The sequence below is a fragment of the Schistocerca serialis genome, chromosome 3, assembly GCF_023864345.2.
Source record: "Schistocerca serialis cubense isolate TAMUIC-IGC-003099 chromosome 3, iqSchSeri2.2, whole genome shotgun sequence".
NCBI classification, from domain to species: Eukaryota; Metazoa; Arthropoda; class Insecta; order Orthoptera; family Acrididae; genus Schistocerca; species Schistocerca serialis.
Window position 1 is genome coordinate 748,764,618 of NC_064640.1, and position 22,871 is coordinate 748,787,488.

A 22,871-nucleotide genomic window follows, 5' to 3' on the forward strand; every position below is an offset into this window, starting at 1 on the left:
GGTTAAATGATGATGGCGTCCTCTTGGATAAAATATTCCGGAGGTAAAATAGTCCCCCATTCGGATCTCCGGGCAGAGACTACTCAAGTGGACGTCATTATCAGGAGAAAGAAAACTGGCATTCTACGGATCGGAGCGTGGAATGTCAGGTCCCTTAATCGGGCAGGTAGGTTAGAAAATTTAAAAAGGGAAATGGATAGGTTAAAGTTAGATATAGTGGGAATTAGTGAAGTTCGGTGGCAGGAGGAACAAGACTTTTGGTCAGGCGAATACAGGGTTATAAATTCAAAGTCAAATAGGGGTAATGCAGGAGTAGGTTTAATAATGAATAAAAAAATAGGAATGCAGGTAAGCTACTACAAACAGCATAGTGAACGCATTATTGTGGCCAAGATATACACGAAGCCCATGCCTACGACAGTAGTACAAGTGTTCATGCCAACTAGCTCTGCAGATGACGAAGAAATTGAAGAAATGTATGATGAAATAAAAGAAATTATTCAGATAGTGAAGGGAGACGAAAATTTAATAGTCATGGGTGACTGGAATTCAGTAGTAGGAAAAGGGAGAGAAGAAAAGGTAGTAGGTGAATATGGATTGGGAGCAAGAAATGAAAGAGGAAGCCGCCTGGTAGAATTTTGCACAGAGCACAACTTAATCATAGCTAACACTTGGTTCAAGAATCATAAAAGAAGGTTGTATACATGGAAGAAGCCTGGAGATACTGACAGATTTCAGATAGATTATATAATGGTAAGACAGAGATTTAGGAACCAGGTTTTAAATTGTAAGACATTTCCAGGGGCAGATGTGGACTCTGACCACAATCTATTGGTTATGAACTGTAGATTAAAACTGAAGAAACTGCAAAAAGGTGGGAATTTAAGGAAATGGGACCTGGATAAACTGACTAAACCAGAGGTTGTACAGAGTTTCAGGGAGAGCGTAAGGGGACAAATGGCAGGAATGGGGGAAAGAAATACAGTAGAAGAAGAATGGATAGCTTTGAGGGATGAAGTAGTGAAGGCAGCAGAGCATCAAGTAGGTAAAAAGACGAGGGCTAGTAGAAATCATTGGGTAACAGAAGAAGTATTGAATTTAATTGATGAAAGGAGAAAATATAAAAATGCAGTAAATGAAGCAGGCAAAAAGGAATACAAACATCTCAAAAATGAGATCGACAGGAAGTGCAAAATGGATAAGCAGGGATGGCTAGAGGACAAATGTAAGGATGTAGAGGGTTATCTCACTAGGGGTAAGATAGATACTGCTTACAGGAAAATTAAAGAGACCTTTGGAGAAACGAGAACCACTTGCATGAATATCAAGAGCTTTGATGGAAACCCAGTTCTAAGCAAAGAAGGGAAAGCAGAAAGGTGGAAGGAGTATATAGAGGGTCTACACAAGGGTGACATACTTAAGGACAATATTATGGAAATGGAAGAGGAGGTAGATGAAGATTAAATGGGAGATACGATACTGCATAAAGAGTTTGACAGAGCACTGAAAGACCTGAGTCAAAACAAGGCCCCCGGAGTAGACAACATTCCATAAGAACTACTGACAGCCTTGAGAGAGCCAGCCCTGACAAAACTATACCATCTGGTGAGCAAGATGTATGAGACAGGCGAAATACCCTCAGACTTCAAGAAGAATACAATAATTCCAATCCCAAAGAAAGCAGGTGTTGACAGATGTGAAAATTACCAAACTATCAGTTTAATAAGTCACAGCTGCAAAATACTAACGCGAATTCTTTACAGACGAATGGAAAAACTGATAGAAGCCGACCTCGGGGGAGATCAGTTTGGATTCCGTAGAAATGTTGGAACACGTGAGGTAATACTGACCCTACGACTTATCTTAGAAGAAAGATTAAGGAACGGCAAACCTATGTTTCTAGCATTTGTAGACTTGGAGAAAGCTTTTGCCAATGTTGACAGGAATGCTCTCTTTCAAATACTGAAGGTGGCAGGGGTAAAATACAGGGAGCGAAAGGCTATTTGCAATTTGTACAGAAACCAAATGGCAGTTATAAGACTCGAGGGGTATGAAAGGGAAGCAGTGGTTGGGAGGGGAGTGAGACAGGGTTGTAGTCTATCACCGATGTTATTCAATCTGTATATTGAGCAAGTAATAAAGGAAACAAAAGAAAAGTTCAGAGTAGGTATTAAAATCCATGGAGAAGAAATAAAACTTTGAGGTTAGCCGATGACATTGTAATTCTGTCAGAGACAGCAAAGGACTTGGAAGAGCAGTTGAATGGAATGGACAGTGTCTTGAAAGGAGGATATAAGATGAACATCAACAAAAGCAAAACAAGGATAATGGAATGTATTCGAATTAAGTCGGGTGATGCTGAGGGTTTTAGATTAGGAAATGAGACACTTAAAGTAGTAAAGGAGTTTTGCTATTTGGGGAGCAAAATAACTGATGATGGTCGAAGTAGAGAGGATATAAAATGTAGACTGGCAATGGCAAGGAAAGTGTTTCTGAAGAAGAAAAATTTGTTAACACCGAGTATAGATTTAGATGTCAGGAAGTCGTTTCTGAAAGTATTTGTATGGAGCGTAGCCATGTATGGAAGTGAAACATGGACGATAAATAGTTTGGACAAGAAGAGAATAGAAGCTTTCGAAATGTGGTGCTACAGAAGAATGCTGAAGATTAGATGGGTAGATCACATAACTAATGAGGAGGTATTGAAAAGGATTGGAGAGAAGAGGAGTTAGTGGCACAACTTGGCTAGAAGAAGGGATCGGTTGGTAGGACACATTCTGAGGCATCAAGGGATCACCAATTTAGTATTGGAGTGCAGCGTGGAGGGTAAAAATCGTAGAGGGAGACCAAGAGATGAATACACTAAGCAGATTCAGAATGATGTAGGCTGCAGTAGGTACTGGGAGATGAAGAAGCTTGCACAGGATAGAGTAGCATGGAGAGCTGCATCAAACCAGTCTCAGGACTTAAGACCACAACAACAACAATGGTTGATGGTGGTGGTGATGATTTTTAAGCCTACAGTTAACAGACAATGCACACATTAAACAGGAAGTTTTGATATACCCAGAACTTAAAAGTAAAATCATTCTGGATATGGTCTGTTGAGGACTCTGCAATGTTATTAGGTTTGTGTACCTTCAATCAAAATCACTGAGTGTAGCAATGTGAATTTTTGCTACAAACTTGTTTGTGAGAGTTTTTGGACGTTTGTGGGCTCATCATCTTCAATGGATGCATGATGAAGTTTAAATTCAATGGCCTACTGCTTAACCATCAAAAGTGAAGGGGAAGAAAACATTGTCAAATTTAACTCCTCCTTTATATCAATCTCACATCAATAAACCCCCCCCCCCAAAAAAAAAAAGGAGATGAAACTTAACACATTCAGTCATCTGAAGACGGTAATTTTATTTATTCTTGCCTAACAGAAGTTTTTAATTACTAACAATGAACCAAATTGTAGGATATGGACGCATGAGCCTCTTCTGAAGCTTTAACGCAAAATATATCTTATGTAATTGCCTGTCATATAATGAGAGAATTTCACGGACTTGCTAGAAAATTTAGAAGTCAGTTAATCTCAAAAGTTGAAGTTGTTTGCACTTTCATTTGCAATCTTCATAGATTTTATGTTATCATAATCTCAAACAGTTTCCAGCCCCAGGCTTGGTCCATAAGCCTCACCATCTAGTCCCGTTTTCTGAGCGTCTTTCTGTGTTCACTCTGGTCCAGTCCTTGTCTCTCTTTTTCAGCACACTCCTCCACCACACCTTTCAGCCACTATCCCTTGGTCTTCCTCTTGGTTGTTTCCTTTATATCTCCATTTCGGGTATCTTCTTTGGAATCCTCTTGTTCTCCATTCTTTTTAACTGCCCATACCATCTTAGCCTATATGTTTTAGTCCTGCTCTGCAAGTATTCCTATTCTCTTTCACTATTTCCCTTACCCTTTCGTTCCTCCTCCTATCTCTCCTCATTACCCCTTTCCTACTTCTGAGGAACTTTATTTCACATGCTTACTCTTTTCTCCATTACCCATATTTCAGATGCATAAATCAATACCGGGATGTAGTAACTTTTATATACTTTTCTTTATTGTGGGTTGTCTTTGTTTCTAAACAGGCTCCTAATACTTCACAGAAATGCTTCTGCCTGTCTGCCACATTTACTGATCTCTTTCTCATTTCTTCCATTTTCCTCTATCACACTTCTCAAGTACTTGACACTTTCCATCTTCTTCAATTCAGCTAGTTGGTCTATCATACTTTCTAGTTGTAACCAGGATCTCATATTTCCTTACATTAAATTTCACCCCACACTGCCTCACAGTTTCTTCCCAAACATCCAGCTGTTACAGAAGCTCCTCCTCCCTGTTTCCCCATATCATCAAGTCATCCGTGAACACCACTGCTTTCATCTTGTCTTCTTCAGCTTTTAAGCCATCTTGAGGTGATAATGTACTGCCCTATTTCACACCACTTGTTTGTTGGAACAAATCCGTCCTTTCAATTCTCACTTTCACTCAACTCAGACTTCCACAGTACATCTCATCCACTCTACTTGTTGTCTCTTTTTCCACTCCCTTCTTTTCTAGTGCTCCCCAGATCTTTCTTCTACATACACATTCAAATGCCTTTTTTATATTGAGCAAGGCCATCATGAAGTCTTTACCAAATTCATAGTGGGGCTCCTGGAGCTGTTAAACTGCAGATATGTAGTCAACAGTTGACCTCCTAGGTCTGAAGTCACACTGTTCCTCTCTCAATTTGTTCTTGATCCTTTATCAGATTCTGCTCACCAGAATCTTTTCATACACCTTGGTATCAGTGTGACTCTCCTGTAGTTTCTACAATCCTTCCTACTCCCTTTCTTGAATATGGAGGCAATAGTATCCTCTTACAGTCTTCTTCATTATTCTTCTCATCACACAATACAGCCACTGTTTCCCAACCTCCCCTACCGCCTTCACTATTTTGACTCTTACTTCGTCCATACCTGGTGCCCTTCCACCTTTCATCTTGTGTCCAGTGTTATTTCCACATTTTTCCATGTCAGGTCATTACACTCTACAAACCCCCCCCCCCCCCTCCCCAGAAAATTTTACTTCTTCTACCACCTTATTTAGTCTATTATCCTCACCTCAAAGTTCATCTGGATTTAGTAAATGCTCAAAGTACTACTTCCACATTGTCTTCATTCTCTCTTTGTTATTAACCTCATTCCCATTTCTATCTATCATTGTTCCATACTCTCTCAAACCACCTATTACTTTTGACCATTCCATATAGCACTTCTTATTTCCTCTGCTATTTACCTTCATCATCACTGTCCATTCTTCCAACCAAGTTCTTCTCTCCTTAGCCACTGTCTTATTTGCCTCTTTGTTCTTTTTCTTATACTGCTCTCTTGCTAATTCAGTCCTTTCTCAGAACCACAGTCTACAAGCCTTGTTCTTCCTTCCCACTACCTCCTTGACTCTTCCTTCCACATACAGCTACTGCAGCTTCTACCACAACACTATTAAATTGTCCCCATTCTTTTTCTCCTGCTTTTGGTTCATCCTCCTCCCTTATAATCTCCTGATACTCTTCTTTGACTCCCTTTTCCTTCAGTTTCCATACTCTAATTCTCCTTTCCTGGTCCTCTGTCTTCTTCCATTCCTTCATGACAATCACGCTCAGCATCAGTAGTCAGTTTGGATTTTATGTATGTCTTGTAAATCATACTGCATATAAGTCTGAAAATTATAAGTTATTTGAATATTCAAATAAGTTCCATTTTATAACAAAGATGAAATTCTATACATAACCATATAGGTTAGAAAGCAAGTAAAACATTTTCATTTAATGAAAAAAACTACACAAATAACAATATCCAAGTCCAGAAGTAGAAACTTATTGAATAATACAAATAAGATACTTACAACATCTGAAAAATCATTCTGACCTAAGTCCAGTCTCTGTAAGAATCTTAAACGAACAATTGATTTTGGAAGGGTATTCAGATTGTTTTCTCTCAATTCTAATATCCTCAGTCTCATTAAGCGCCCAAAATTGGCTGGCAGATACTCAAGATATGTATCATTCAGGTACAATTCTTCTAGGGCAATAAGCTGTGTGAAGCCTTCTGGTAACTTTTCTAGAGGATTGACACTAACATCAACATACTTGAGATGTTTGCATCCCTTTATGTTATCTGGAATATCCCCAAGAGCTGAAAAAGAGAGACAATAAATCAGTTATTAATTTCTGTAGTTTGAGGACACTGATCTGTTTTACAACTTCTATGAAACTTTTAAACAGCAATGAACTGGTTGTCCAGTGTCAAATACAAACGTAAGATTACGGGAAGTTTTATAGGGAAAATCTTCATTTAGTGATAACTGTATGTTGCGGGCAACAATAAATGTGAGAAAGAAACAAAAGAGTCACTTTAGTTACATCTACATCTACATCTACATTGATACTCTGCAAGCCACCCAACAGTGTGTGGCGGAGGGCACTTTATGTGCCACTGTCATTACCTCCCTTTCCTGTTCCAGTCGCGTATGGTTCACGGGAAGAACGACTGTCTGAAAGCCTCCGTGCGCACTCTAATCTCTCTAATTTTACATTCGTGATCTCCTCGGGAGGTATAAGTAGGGGGAAGCAATATATTCGATACCTCATCCAGAAACGCACCCTCTCGAAACCTGGCGAGCAAGCTACACCGCGATGCAGAGCGCCTCTCTTGCAGAGTCTGCCACTTGAGTTTATTTAACATCTCCGTAACGCTATCACGGTTACCAAATAACCCTGTGACGAAACGCGCCGCTCTTCTTTGGATCTTCTCTATCTCCTCCGTCAGACCGATCTGGTACGGATCCCACACTGATGAGCAATACTCAAGTATAGGTCGAACGAGTGTTTTGTTAAATACAAATGTGATGAAAAGCATTTATAGTCATAAGCAGCTTACAGACAATATTGACCATATTTTTTAGGTTCTGTACCTCAACTGGTACAAACACAACCCTTATAGGATCACTTTGTTGTCTGTCCGTCCGTCTGTCTGTCAATTTTATAGTTAAGAGACCTTTTTCTCACAAATGTGTATGGAGGTCTCAAGTTGAAATTTATGTTGGATATAAGGTCTACAGTTCCTTGTTGGTATAAAAAAATTATGCTTCTAAGTCAATGCAATCAAAAGATATGGCCATGTATGTCACATATTTTGAAACTCTCAAAATCATTCATCAAAACCTATAGATGAGCTATCTACTGGGTTGGTGCATGAGTTCGTAGCATCATTCTGTAAGTTTAATAAACACAACAGAGATTCTCCTTCACTATTTACAACAGTCTGCCAATGTTGGGGTAACTTTTCAATTCCGCGACTGTAGGAATCATGTGGTTTTGAGGCAAAGAACTCATCGAGCCACATTCAGAGCACATTTTCATTTGGAAAGGAAGTTCCTTGAAGGTTGTTTGATAAGAATGAAAAAGTTGAAATATCTGAGGGTGCAAGAACAGGTGAATAACGTGGGTGTAGAATGACTTCCCAATCAGACTCCTGTGTAGTGGTTTTTGTCAGTGCCACAGAATGCAGGTGGGCGTTATTGTGGAGTAGCATCACTTCATGTTGTCTTCCTGGTCACTGTTCTTCGACTGTGTCTGCAAGATATCTCAGTTGTTGAGAATAAATGTCAGCAGTGATGGTTACAAGCAATTCATAGCACACCACACCGTCACTGTTCCATCAGATGAATAACATTATCTTTTGTGGATGCACGAGGGTCTTTTTGTGGGAAGTTGTCATTTTGTTTGGGTTCAACCATTCCTTTCTTTTCCTTATGTTAGCATAAAGACATCATTTCTCATCACCAGTAATGATACAGGATGGGAATGGTCACATTCACAAGCCAATTGACGACAATCAAGCAGAGATGCTGATTTTTGTGATTTTGGCTTAGAGTGCATGGTATCCATATGCCCAATTTTTGGACCTTACCCAATGTGTGTAACGGTTGCACAGCAGTGGTAAGATCACAGTTACTTACATCTGCCAGTTCTTGAGAACACTGACATGGATCATTGTGGACTAATCCATTTAAACAATATTTATCAAACCTGAAGGTCTTCCTGCAAGTGGAGAGTCACTAATGTCAAAACGATCCTTCTTAAAACAAGAAAACTATTTTATTGCCATGCTCTGTCCAATGGCATTCTCCCCCATACACGATGTAAATGTTTCTAGCTGTCTCCACTGCTGTCGCCCCTCTATTGAACTCGAGCAGAAGAATATGTCAGAAATGTATTGATTTCTCCACTTGGAACTCCATTTTCTAGTGTCCACAGCTCTGCTCACTATCTCCATATGACAATATGTAAACTCAAATAGCAACAGTTAACTACAAATACAAAATAACAATTGAAACTTCCTGGCAGATTAAAACTGTGTGCCGGACCGAGACTCGAACTTGGGACCTTTGCCTTTCGCGGGCAAGTGCTCTAACATCTGAGCTACCCAAGCAAGACTCACGTCCCGTCCTCACAGCTTCACTTTTGCCAGTACCTCGACTCCTACCTTCCAAACTTTACGTAAGCTCTCCTGCAAACCTTGCAGAACTAGCACTCCTGAAAGAAAAGATATTGCGGAGACATGGCTTAGCCAAGTTTGGGGGATGTTTCCAGAATGAGATTTTCACTCTGCAGTGGAGTGTGCGCTGATATGGAACTTACTGCCAGATTCAAACTGTGAGCTGCGAGGATGGGGCGTGAGTCATACTTGGGTAGCTCACATGTTAGACCACTTTCCTGCAAAAGGCAAAGGTCCCGAGCTCGAGTCTCGGTCCGGCACACAGTTTTAATCTGCCAGGAAGTTTCATATCAGCGCACACTCCGCTGCACAGTGAAAATCTCATTCTGAAAATAACAATTGATAAATAAACCCACAGCAACTGGAATACCACCACGCAAAAGAAAAATGCTATGAACCTATGCACCAATCAAATATATACACGTCAAGCCTGATTATCTAGTGGTGAAGTGTGTGCCTGGAAACTGAGAGGTTGAGGGACCAAATCTCGGTCGGATGACAGATTTTTCTGTCTTCATTTTAACCTACCCTTCACCTCATTATGATGTGAGTAGTTGCCAGAAACAACATGTGGTTCAGTTTCCACTTTAAACAATAGGTCCCCTTTTCCCCATTTAGGTAACTGGGGTCGGTTAAGGACACACAAGTCACTGAGTTGGTGTCCAATAGAAGGATCTGCAGCAGGCCACTGAGCCACAGAAAATTACTATTAATTGTCTATATACATAATTTGTGGGTTCGAGAATGCTTCGCAATTCCTAAAGATGCATGGGAATTGGGTGGATGTCCTTGCATCCTGATCTCCTGATACCCCCCCCCCCCCCTCAGTCCATCACCTCCACCTCCCATTCTCTCTCTCTCCACCCTCTCCTCCCCCTACTCTCTCGACTCCTCTTTCCTCCTCTATCTGGTCATCTCCTCCTGCCCCCTCTGTATGTCCATTCCCCCCCCCCCCCCCCACCTGTCTCTGTACATCTCTGCTTCCCCCCTCTTGCTGACCTTAAGCCTTGTTTATTGTAATAGTCAATGAAAATTTGAGTTGGCACAGAAGTTGCCAAAAATAAATGGGTAAATCAGTTGGTATGATTGGTATATGGGGTGCAAGAGATCTACTCTGGATCTCCGAGGATAGCAGCTTCAAATAACAGTATTCCACACACTTTTAACCTACAAATGGGTAGGATTACAAATTTTCACATGACACAGATTCTGTAGTAGTATTCTAATCATAAGGCAATAAGTCATACATACAACTGTAGTAGTATTCTAATCATAAGGCAATAAGTCATACATACAACTTTCATGTTTTCTGTTGAAACCAACAGCAATGAAGAAAACAAAACAGCACACAGCTGTTAATACAATTTTTGTTTAAAATTATATACAGTGTGTTTCAGAAGTGATTGTCAATATTCAGAGATAAGACAGGAATGATCATTCGAAACAAAAAAGTCAAGTAAACATGGGCTCTAACACGCATACCTTAAGACCTATGGCCAATTCTTGATCTTCAATACTGTGAAACAAATCTCTTCTACTGCAAGCTCTTTGCTTTCCATATTTTGGGAAGCGGTAGAATAGACCAAAACAACATATGCTCTAAAATGCATACCTTAAAAGTTATGAGCCCCTGTTGATTAGAAAAGTTGTTTGAGAGAGAGAGAGAGAGAGAGAGAGAGAGAGAGAGAGAGAGAGAGAGAGAGAGAGGAGGAGGGGGGGGGGGGAATTGTGTATGTCTATTGTGGACAAAGGCCACTGGCTGAAAGCTTTAATTGTGAGTCTTTTTGTTGTGCCTATCTGCAACTCAGCATCTCCACTACATGGCGAGTAGCAACTTTCCTTCTCATAATACTGCATAAGGATGAAGAATATATAAGGTAAGTCAGGAGGAAAGGTACACACTTTGAAATGTGATAGTATTAGTGATTCTGAACAAAAAACTTAAAATGGACATATGCCCTATCGCGAATGGTTTCCGAGATAGAATATGTTTAAATCATTTCTGTACGTTTTTCTTTAGTAACTCAAAAACCACACACTCCAACGAATACGTGTCTCAGTACACAATTAAACTAAATTAAATTTGCCCCAAACAATTTCCTGTTTATTTTTTGTCTAGACTACCAGTTTGTGTGGAGAGATCGCGAGAATATTGAAAATCTCATGTGAAGCGCTTGCGCTGTAGCTTAGGTACTTTTTGTTGGTCAGTTTGAGGTAGTTTTCTGACTTGATAGACCACAAGCGTCCCGTATCAAAATGTTCGTCTCAACTGCCTCTATATTACTGTGGTACATTGTAAACAATGACAATGAATAATACAGCAAATAAATAGAAATGTACATAAAATGTGATGTATTTTGGAAAACATTTGGCATAGGGCATATATCCACATCAAGTTTTTTGTTCAGAATCACTAATGCTATCACCCGTCAAAACATGTACCTTTCCTCCTGACTCACACTGTATGTGGAGAAACAATTTGACTAATGGTTTAAATGTCCTGCTGTCATAGAAACGGCACTGCACATTATCACAGTACAGCATTTTCTTTCCATTTAAAACACTGAAGTAAATCAGTCAAGAACTTTTTGAGATTTTTGGCAACAATATTAAATATCAAGTTGTGTTTGTACATTTTAAATATATATTTGTATGCCATATATTATAACAAATTGTAGCCTATGTCCATCCAAACATTTATTAGAGTATTGTGCAAAAATCTGAAGTAAATCAGTCACATACTTCTCGAGAATTTTGGTAACAACATTAAACGCCAACTTTTCTTCAAACACAAATATACATTAAGTTTGTACAGAACCTAAGAGAGCGAGTCCTATTTGCAATTGCCCAGTTTTTTCTATTACTAAGCGATATTAAATACTATACTTACCATTTCTACTGATGTCCAGGTACTGAAGGTTAATTAGGGAAGCTATTGCAGGTGGTAATCCTTGTACTTCATTGTCACTGAGGGATAACACTTTCAACCCATGGCAATGAAACAATGGTCTCGGAAGGTCACAAATCTGTAAGGAGACAATGATAAATATGACAAACAGTCTCAGAAATTTTTAAGGTGGAGTAATCAATGGCCAGCAAATATAAGGCAAAATTCACAAGCTGATAGCCTATACAACATATTTACCGAAAAAGTTCAGCAGAAATGCTATCATTCTTGAACAATTTTCCAATCCCTCTGAAAGAAATATATACCTGTCAAGGCTCTCCATCAATATCACAGACTTGGATAGCACTATGGGACTGGAACAGAACTGCACCATAAAATTTTCAGCAGTGCATACAGTTCAGTTCCCACCAGCAACAACATTGCATGGTAATTCCCCTCCTCCTGTCTCAAAATATCTCTTCTCTGTCAGCAATAAATCTGCAGTCATGCACAAATGACCTATCACAATTTAATAAATAAAACCTCAAACTACCCGCTTTCTTTAATTCAATAATTTACGGAGTAAAAGCAATAACTCCTGAAACAGTTGTCACTGATTCACTGATAGGCTTTAGGAAGAAGCCTCCTCTGAAGCCTTCTTCAGAGCTATAACACACACACACACACACACACACACACACACTCTCTCTCTCTCTCTCTCTCTACACTACACTACACTACACTACACTATTGTGCTGGGGCTGCAGCTCAAACCATGTGGAAAGCAACTAGAGCTACATGTAAAAGTGAAAAGCAACAAAATATCATTGTTTCAAGACCAAGCATTGTGTTTGTGGCGGATACCATAACACCAACAACATGTAAACTGTTGTGACAAATATCTTCAACACCAAAATGGGCTATTCAGATATGGCAATACAGAAAGCAGAGGAATGGAACTGTTAAGATTCATTCATGAAAATGTACAGTTATACACTGTGTCCATACTTTTCAGATTAGTCAAAATTTCCTGTGGGAACAGTTCAAATCCACTTACCTCTTCCTACCTCATAGCACTAATCTTGCACACAATGATCACCACCTTTAAGTTCTGAAAAGTGCAATTCTTGGCTGTCTGAAACCATAGGCAGCAGAGTTCCATGCAACAAGTTTAAAAAAGTTTATCCTATGGTGTCAACACTGCATCAAGGGTAACAGTGACTAAGAAAAAAAATGAGCAAACATTATGAGTATGGACTTCAAGAGACACACTACCAACCAACGGAACAATATGACAGGTTCAAGACCCACTAAGATTATTGGAACAGGACAGCATGGCTGAGCTGGAGAGGTTACAAAAATGAGGTCGTATTTCATGATAAGTGTTATTTTATTGTGTTTATGTAGGATTTAAAGGCAATCTGCTGATTTGGCAAGTAAGAATCACTTCAGGAAATTCGTATCTTTGATTGGAAACTTTTTGGGCTTAGTGGATGATTTCATGTATTTTAAGGATGTGGATTCCTGTATATTGTGTTAGGTAGTTAATAGGCAGCATCAGTGGTGACATGTAAAAAATTATTCTGTATGACTTCCACATTCTTCAAATTGATGTCTGCAATATCAGACATGTGTTAGTCATAACAAAATGAAATTTAGTAATAATTCTCAGTATATTACTAATATTAAGTGCATTAACTTTATTTGATGCATTTTTAATGAAAGTTCAGAGTCATTACTGAGGTTTAGGAATTTAACACTGGTAGAACTCTTCCATCTGTAACAACTCCAATGCCCTTGATTTATTCTTTTAATAGTAAAGATAATTGCTTGTGTTTTACTGATACATACTGTGGTTTTGTTCCAGAGGTTGTTGCTAGTTGCAGGCAATGTATTTGAGGTTCAAGCTGCCTCTGTAAGTAATTGTGTCATCTCCAACCTCTTCGTTGTTGTGATCTGTCACCAGTATAGATGGTATACAGGGTTGGGACTGTAAATGAACCTTAAGGTATGTCAGCTTCATTTGTCTTGGCTAAGTATTTGATTTTTGAATGGGTACTTAAAACTACCCATTTAAAAGAAATTAAGAGAGAATTTTTAATAAATGCGGTAGGCAATAGTACTGAGGCAATTTGAAAATTAGTCAACTCTGACAAATTTAATCAAATGTTTTCTTTTCCCCTTCAATATCCAAGAATAAAGCAAAAGTGTTTTTAAATATTTTTTTTTATTTAAGAGGCTGTGATGATGTATTACAGGAATCTCATTGCTGGATGAATAGAGCTGTGCTTTTCACAGGATCCAAGCTATGTAGGAAGATGATTTGTCTGGAATTTATCAATTCTTGCAGAAATTTTAGAACAATTATTTGAATATTTTACCAAAATAGTTTAACAGAGAAACAAGTCTACAATTGTGTGGAAATAGCTGCTCCTTTCCTGGTTTCAGTGACATTACAAATCAAGCTAGTTTACAAGATTTAGAGAAGTAAAGTTGAAGAAGATATGATGTGTAGATGTTGGTGAGAAAAACAACACTGTTTGGAGGTAGATGATTCAGTTTTAATGGGTTGTTATTGTCAGTTCCTGGGGCCTTATTGTCACCCAAGGCTTTGACATGCCTACAGTGTTTGGCTTAAATTGCAGAAATGATATGATATATGAACACTAAAAGCTCTTAAAAATTTTCTGATGGTATAGTGTCCTCATGATTGTCACTTTCTGCATTGTTATTGAGGGGAGGGAGGGAGATGGAGTAAAAGGAAATCAGCAACAGCTTCAGGCTATCCTGCAAGTTATAAACTGCCCCTTTTCATCTATGAAGATCTTTTGTATTCTTGCTGCTTCCTAGCTTTTCTGATTTGCCAAAATGTCCCAGGATGTTGTTCCTCTTCAAAAAGTTGTAAGTCTCGTGACTGTTGAAGGTGATTTCTAATGTGTCTGCATAATTTATTCATTCTTTGTTGGTCCACTGTATCTGGGGAGTTTTGCCAGCACTGCCTCTAATGTCTTTTTTCAGCTGGAATGTTGGATCATTGTTGAGGTGACTACAACACTGCTCTGCAAACATTGTGGTGAGATGGGTTGCCCCCCCCCCCCCCCCCCCTCCTCCCAGAGTAAGAATAACACGATTGTGCTCAAATTCTGTATCATTTGTAACTGATAGCTCAGTTTAGGCACAGGATGTTGTAAGTGAGAAAATGTCCAGAAGTAGGGTTAAAGTAAATGGTTATTCTAAAAGTTATTGGAAACATTTGGTGCAATGATTGTAGTATTTCTAGAGTCTTCACTGGAAATATGAAGAATTTTGCATTTTCTACTGGTTGCTCTGCAGTGCCAGACATGTTTAGAGCAACAGTTTTATCTATAATGGTCCTTCCAGAGTTAGTGAATGCCTCTAGGTCATTATTTAGAAGCTGTAGCCCTGTTGCAGAATTATAAGCAGCAGCAACCAGGATAATTTGTTTATCTTTAACGCATATCTCACATGCTGTTGCTTCTGTTGTTATGAGGTTTGATGCTAGTACTTCTCCATGGGCTACCCTGTTTTTTTTTTTTAAGTCTCTCTATCATAGGCAACATAGTTTCTAACTAGAATCTCTGATCGGTGTGAAGATGAGTTTCATTTATGAGATCAGTGCACACATGATGAGTACTGAGTATCAAGGAATTTCTCAACTTCTAAGCGTTGGTTAAGAATGTCATTGACATTAAGAGTTCATTGTAGGTATTGGTCTATTTGTCTGTACCACTGAGGAAGTTTTGGGCTGCAGTAAAAAAGATGGTAATTTAAATGAAGAGGTTAGTGGTTTGTTGGAGTTGGGCTGATGTTTCCAGAATAGTAGAGAGAACTTTTGGAATATTGCATTTGGAAATTATGCCTACAATTAATTGAACATCAGGCACTACGCTTGCAGGTAGCACAGAAATATGAATCATTGTTTGTCTGTGAAGATGTGATTCCTCTGAAGAAACCTTTGTTCGTTGCTTACAGAATGCTGACATTACTGTGATAGAGCTGCAACAGATTGGTTGGTTGTGGCATAGAGTGTAAAATCTAGAAGCAACGAGTCTCCCCTAGACAGCACAGGAAACTGCTTCCGGTCAGATGAAGCTGCACGAGCTTGCGATATTAGCCCATCCTGTCGTGATTTGTAAATGGTTTATTTCTTCTTTCCTTGTCCTTATAAAGAACTTCTAAGTATGTTGGACATTTTGTGTACTTTGTTTTGTGATGGACCTTGCAACTAGAATAAGCTTGCTTGATCTTCAGTCAACTGATTTATGGTCCTGTCCTTATTTGACACATTTGGAGTAAAAGTTTCAGTTCTTGGCTTTGAGGAAACATAGCTGGCAATTATGACACTGTGTTACGCCTTTAGTGGTTCTACAGGACTCACTATCACTTAAAGATGGAGTCAACTGTGTAGATTGTAAAAACACTTAGCTGCCCCTGTATTCTCCAAAGCCACAAGACATTTCTGTATTACTTCAGGAGACATGTCTGTAAGAAGTCCCTTGGTAACTACTTTTAATGGCTTCACTGGATGTAGTTCACAGATTTTCTCTCTCTTCAAGAAAGTGAAAAGGAAGTGAATATCTCATAGTTAGTGAGTCTTCCAGCTTGTATGGATGTGGTTAAAGGAACTTCAGTCCCTGATGTTTCATCCAGAGCTGCGCTGGACATCATTGTAGGTGATCCTCATGACGCTGTCTTGCCAACTGACGAGTTGGTGACATAAATACTGTGTTGGCAAGACTCACCATCGCCAGAGGCACCTCCATAAAAGTCCAGCGCAGCTATGGACAAAATGTCAGGGACCAAAATGTTTCTTGGAACATGGCCATACAACCCAAAAGATTTACCAGATAACTGGACATGAAAGCCTTCAGTTTATAAAAATCTCATGCTTTTGTTCATGGCTATTTTTCTGAGAGAGCATTCTAAAAGCTGTTTGAAGAATCTCAGGTCCTCAAGATAACTTTTGGTGTTGTCAGGTCAGTTTCATTTTTTGAAGGTAAAATATCCTGAGTTATTAAGCCACTTCATATTTCTTTAAAATTTCTAATTGTTGTCATCATAGTCAAAGAGGGTAAGGTAGTGATTTGGTATTGGAACATTTTGTACTGGTCTCCATATTGCTGTCCCCATCTATTGTGTCTGAGTCATTTGTATTAACTGATGAAGAGACAGAAAAAATTTTCTTGTATGATTAATAATTTCCTTTGGGTTTTAGGCACACACTCTCTTATCTGAAAATGTATATTTTGGGCATTACACTATTCATCCTTTCTTGTGTTGTGTATGATCAGTTTGGGTAATGTGGCCCATAGTGGCTACGGTAGTTGGGTTGGGATGTTTCGGGTAAGAGACCAAACAGCGAGCTCATCGGTCTCATCGGATTAGGGAAGGACGGGGAAGGAAGTCGGCCGTGCCCTTTCAAAGGAACCATCCCGGCATTACCTGGAGCGATTTAGGGAAATCAGGGAAAACCTAAATCAGGATGGTCGGATGGGGATTGAACCGTCATCCTCCCAAATGTGAGTCCAGTGTGCTAACCGCTGCGCCACCTCGCTCGGTCAGTGGCTACGGTAGTCCTATGGGCTAGGAGGAGGTCAAATTTATGTAATTTTGGCTCTGTTGCAGGAATTAAATCAACAGTCTGCCTTGGTCTATGTAATGTTTGGGCCTAAGCAACATGAAAAGGTGGGTGTGGGGACACCCAAATCACCTAATAACATCTAGCATACATCTATAACTAATTGTATGCATCACCAAGTAGCCAACGTATGCGCTGCGATAACTTGCAGTAGATTGTGTCTGTGTGAGTGGTTTGCCAACAGACATATTAATTCTGTCATTACTTCTCTCAATTCATAATTTATTCTTGAGACATTATTTCCAAAATTGACTAAATTCCCTCATTTCTCCTTAGACTTGCCCTGCAAATTGTACTTACCCTATTAGAATCCAAATACAGCTCCTCCAATGTCCTTTCAAATGCAAACACCTGTGCTGGAACATCATTTAGTACACAGTGCTGGAAATCCAACCGTCTAACTTCTTCCTCTTGCTGCCTACAGCAGTTGAACCAGCTGGGCATTGTTCACTGTAGAGCAAAAAGGTATATACATACATATTTGCACACTACAAAGCATTAATATAAAAAGGTGATGGATGGGGCTCAAAGGTAGGTCAAAAGAGAAACGGGAATGAGGATAAGTAGACAATTTAAACACACAATTTAAATAGACAGCCACCACACTGGAAAGTGATACGAGTGCTGCTGTTCTCTATATACATAAATGATTTGGCAGACAGGATGGGCAGCAATCTGCATGTGTTTGCTGATGATGCTGTGGTGTGTTGTAAAGTGTCGAAGTTGAGTGACTGTATGAAGAAACAAGGCAACTTAGACAAAATTTCTAGTTGGTGTGATGAATGGCAGCTAGCTCTTTATGTGGAAAAATGTAAGTTAATGCAAATGATTAGGAAGAACTAACCTGTAATATTTGGATACAGTATTACTAGTGTCCTGCTCGCCAGTCAAGTTGTTTAAATATCCGGGCATAACGTAGCAAAGCAATATGAAATGAAATGAGCATGTGAAAACTGTGGTAGGGAAGGCAAATGGTCGACTTCAGGTTATTGGGAGAATTTGAGGAAAGAGTGGTTCACCTGTAAAGGGGACCGCATATAGGATGCTGGTGCAACCTATTCTTGAGTCTGCTTGAGTGTTTGGGATTTGTACCACGTCGAATTGAAGGAAGACATCAAAGCAATTCAGAGGCAAGCTGCTAGATTTGTTACCAGTAAGTTCGAACAACATGTAACGGTTACGAGATGCTTTAGGAGCTCAAACGGGAATCCCTGGAGAGAAGACGATGTTCTTTTCGAGAAACACTATTGAGAAAATTTAGAGCACTGGCATTTGAAGCTGGTTGCGATACGGTTCTACTGACGCCAACATACATTGCACATAAGGGCCACGAAGATAAGATACGATAAACTAGGGCCATTACAGAGGCACATATATAGTCATTCCCCCCTTACTATTTGCAAGTGGAATAGGAAAGGAAATAACTAGAAGTGGTACAGGGTACCCTCTGTCAAGCACCGTATGGTGGCTTGCAGAGTATCGATGTAGATGTAAATGCAAATGTAGAAGCTGTTCTAACATGAGACATGTTTCTCTCTGTGAAGAATACCAGAAATGGTTTCTACTGGGGTTGATGCACACTTAGAAACGAAATGGTGCATCACACACAACATGCTCCTCATCACAATTTGCAACCACACTGCTCGGCAACCACAGTTTTAAGCTGTATCCGGCTTGGAAATCACAGTCTGTTCATGAAAACGGATGTGCCAAAAACTGCTACATTAGCTCTATCAAAACACACAGTTCCTTTCTTCTCCATATGCTAGCCATGTTATTCTGGCTATAGAATACGTAAATAAAAACTTCAATGTTCATGAACATGATACAAGGCAAAATGGAAAGTTCCACCACTAGCCAGTAGTGAGATAAGTTTTTAAATCTTCCATTAAAAATGTACAACAGTCCTCTACATAATATAAAAATTACTTCACCATTCTCACTCTTTAATGAAACTTTAATGTCATTTTTACTGGATCACTGCTTTTATTCATTAGCAGAAAATTTAGGACATGTAAGATACAAGATGTTAAACATGAAAGTGCAAAATACCCTACTGCAGGTAGTGCAAGCAGGTGTACATGCTTGTGTGCTGTTGTGACCCGGGGCGCTAGGATCACTCTGTGACCAGGAGGCTGGTCACGGATTGTCGGTGAGTGGTCTAATTTACACACAGAGGCATCAGTGACACAAAAGTATCTCCAGAACATTTATTTATCATATTCTGTTTACAAAGTTATTCTGTCTCTTCACTGGGGTGGTAAGTGGCAGGGTGTAAGTGAACACCGTGAAGAGGTGCTGATGCCACATTAGCAAGACATGACATCACCCTACAGGCCAGTGAGCCATGGCCATGTGCTACACTGGCGGCAGCGGGGGGACAGGAAGGAATCACCTACCAAGGAGGAGGAGATTAGTGTTTAACGTCCCGTCGACAACGAGGTCATTAGAGATGGAGCGCAAGCTCGGCTGAGGGAAGGATGGGCAAGGAAATCGGCCATGCCCTTTCAAAGGAACCATCCCGGCATTTGCCTGAAGCGATTTAGGGAAATCACGGAAAACCTAAATTAGGATGGCCGGAGACGGGATTGAACCGTCGTCCTCCCGAATGCGAGTCAAGTGTGCTAACAACTGCGCCACCTCGCTCGGTATCACCTACCAAGCTATTCTGTAACCTAATGTACACAGACAATAGACGTTTTACCCAGAATCTCACTTTAACATTCACGGGAGAAGTCATCTCAATGACTTGATGAGGACACATACTTATTTAAGATTTTTGTGTTTGTTTTTCCCTTAGATGTGAGACAAATACCCATTGACCCACTCAATACTGTGGCAATTTTCCCCATCCATTGTGTGGCCTGTTCCTGTAGTTCCAAAGTTATAGTAGTGGCTTGGTTTACTTTCTGAAATCTTCTTACAAATTTTCTAAGCAATTTGCAGTTTAGTCTTAATTTAGGAATTATCATATCAAAGGGGGATAGCATTTTCCTACTGTACACCACTCTGAAAGGTGGCAGACTTGCACCAGTATGTACTGTAGAGTTATATGCACAAACTATGTACTGTAGATACGTATCTCAGTCAGTATGATGGCTATTAACATAATAAATCAACATTTTATAGAGTTGGTATTGTAAAATTCCATTCTCCTATTAGTTTGTGGATGGAATGAGCTTGTCCATAATTTCTGGATAAGAAGTACATGATAATTGCTTCATCTAGTCTGACAAAAAATTCATACCCTGATCTGTAATTAACATATGAGGCACCCCTAATTTTAGTATCCAGCTGGACTACTTATTAATCTGCTAATCAGGAACTGCTACCACTGCCAAGACCCTTGAAGGATAATCTATAATTGTCAGTACATATTTATTTCTAGCGTGTACCCTATTAAAAAGTCCTAACATATCAAGCTCAATCATTTGAAAGGGCTTAAACTCTTCTGGTATTCTTTGCAAAGGGATTGTCTGATGACTAAGATCAGCTCTTTATGCATAAGGCACACAGTCCTTCATGTATTGCTCAACATCACATTTTCTTGTTCGCCACCAGAACTTTTCTGCTACTTTTCAGTCTACTGTTCGGCATCCGCCATGACCTGACAATACACGGCCATGCACTTGTTGCAATACTTCATTGTTCCGCAGATGCATCACGGACTGTGGTCGAGACCTAAATGCCTGACAGTCTTCATCAGCTGCTTGTTCTCTCTGCCACTCTATTACACTTTTTCAGCACCGCAACTTTCCTACTCAGTGTACCTACATTTGTGTTTTCCACATGGTTTACAGATCACCTCATAATCAAGTTAACTGAATTTGAGTGCCCAAGTCATTAACCTGGTTGATGGATCTTTCAGTCACAACAACCACTTTAATGATGTGTGGTTCACGAAAACCTTACACTTTCGTCCATATATATAACAGTGTAAAGGGTATGCTTTTCCATATAACACTGAACATTTCCTTTTCCACAGTGGAGTCGTTACACTCTGCACACACTACTGGATGTTCCTACTCATCCATATTCTGGCTCGAAATACAACCAACTGTCCCATTGCTGATGTCACAGGAGAGGATACATTTCTTCTCAAAGCAAGAAAAACCAGTACTAGATCAGATACAAATGCTGCCTTCAGTGCTTCATACATTCTTTGACATTCTGCTGACCATTGGAATTTCATGCCATTCCTCAACTGATTTGAAAGTTCTGTAATCTGTGCAAAATTATTTACAAATTTTTGTGATAATAACTGCATAAACCTAGGAATAACTTCAGTTGTTTTGTGGTTTGTGGCAATGCGAAGTTCTGGGCCACCTCTATTAGACGAGGACCGGTTTGAACAGTTTTTGTGCTGATCACATGAGCAAGGTAGTTTGTCTGTGTTTATGCAAAATGGCGCTTGTCTTTGATAAGCGTTAGATATGCGGATCACAGTCTACATCTTCAAATACATTTCACATACTATGGTGTATGCTTCAAGAATATGATGATGCTGTCCAAGTATACCCAACAAGTTTTCGGCTTTAAACCACATAAGACTCCATCTAATAACCTCTGTAATGTGGCTGACACATTTGTCAGCCTGAACAGTGTACCTTTATACTGGTAATATCCCCATGGGACTGCAAAATCAGTCTTTGATCTATTTTCTGGGACTACTTCTAGCTAGTGATATCCAATGCTTAGATCAATTGTTGTAGAGTACTGGCAGTGTCCTAGATTGTCTAACATTGCTGTAATATTGGGGATGGGATACAGATCTGTCACGGTTTTTGCATTCAGGCAGTGGTAACTACACAGAATATGTACTTCCTGCTACCACCTGTTGACTTTTTTCGGAGCGATGACAACATCTGTGCCCCATGGGTTACTACTGTATGTTTTTATACCTTCTGGCAATTGCTGCTCTATAAACTCCTCCATTAAGGTTCAAGATACTTTGCTATGTCACAAGGTAAACAGGCACATCATTACTTGCAGCAGCACTGGGTAACCGGTGTTGCTAGTAAAGGGACATTTGTGTTAAATAAATCTGTAAACATAGTAGCAAAGCTTCCACTGCCTGCCGAGCACTGCCTCACAAGTGACCCACCTTTTCATGTAACATTGCTGCACTGATTGTTTGCTTGCTGTCCTGGTCATCACATGACCTACCTATGTCTTCTTCATTTAACAACTTTAAAAGTAGCAATCATTAGGTCCTTTGGCAAACAACCATATCCATGCCAAAGTTATCGAAGCTTACAGGAATCATAAATTCACTATTAATATTACTTACATGTACTGTGCTACTGCAAATAGAACTATGCATTTTGTTTAATTCTTCATTTTTCCTCAATGGCTCTACCACAAACACAATGCTCCATATGGTAAATCAACAACAATAGAAACTCACATTAACTTCCCTGTACCTACTGGTATTTTATGATGGGAACCAATCGTTAGCGTATGTATTTGCAGTTTAGCATGATGTCTGTCAAGAACATCTAGCCCAAGAATTGCCAAATACCCTTCACTCACACCTTGTAACACTTTCATATGTTCAAGAACATCCCTAGTTTCGATACTGAAACTGAGCAATGTTATACACAACGACTGTATATTATTATCACGCACTCTGAGAAATTTGTGACGTGGGGGCCCCAGTCTCTTCCTGCCCATGAGGTCCAGACTAATGGACAACTGACGAGCACTCCTGTGTCTACCAGGAATTTATGTTCCTTGCCTCTCGCAA

At 39.6% G+C, this 22,871-nt stretch overlaps 1 protein-coding gene across 3 annotated transcripts in view; it reads right to left on the reverse strand.

The window, feature by feature from the left end:
• LOC126470599 (protein lap1) overlaps nt 1-22,871 on the reverse strand; it is a 153,499-nt gene that overhangs the window by 86,809 nt on the left and 43,819 nt on the right. For all 3 annotated transcript variants that reach the window (XM_050098551.1, XM_050098552.1, XM_050098550.1), the window contains 3 exons: nt 17,426-17,575; nt 11,470-11,605; nt 5,926-6,215 (listed from right to left, as the gene is read on the reverse strand). In XM_050098551.1, the coding sequence (XP_049954508.1) occupies nt 5,926-6,215; nt 11,470-11,605; nt 17,426-17,569 (570 nt within the window). In that variant the 5' untranslated portion in view covers nt 17,570-17,575. The remainder of the gene's footprint in view (nt 1-5,925; nt 6,216-11,469; nt 11,606-17,425; nt 17,576-22,871) is intronic.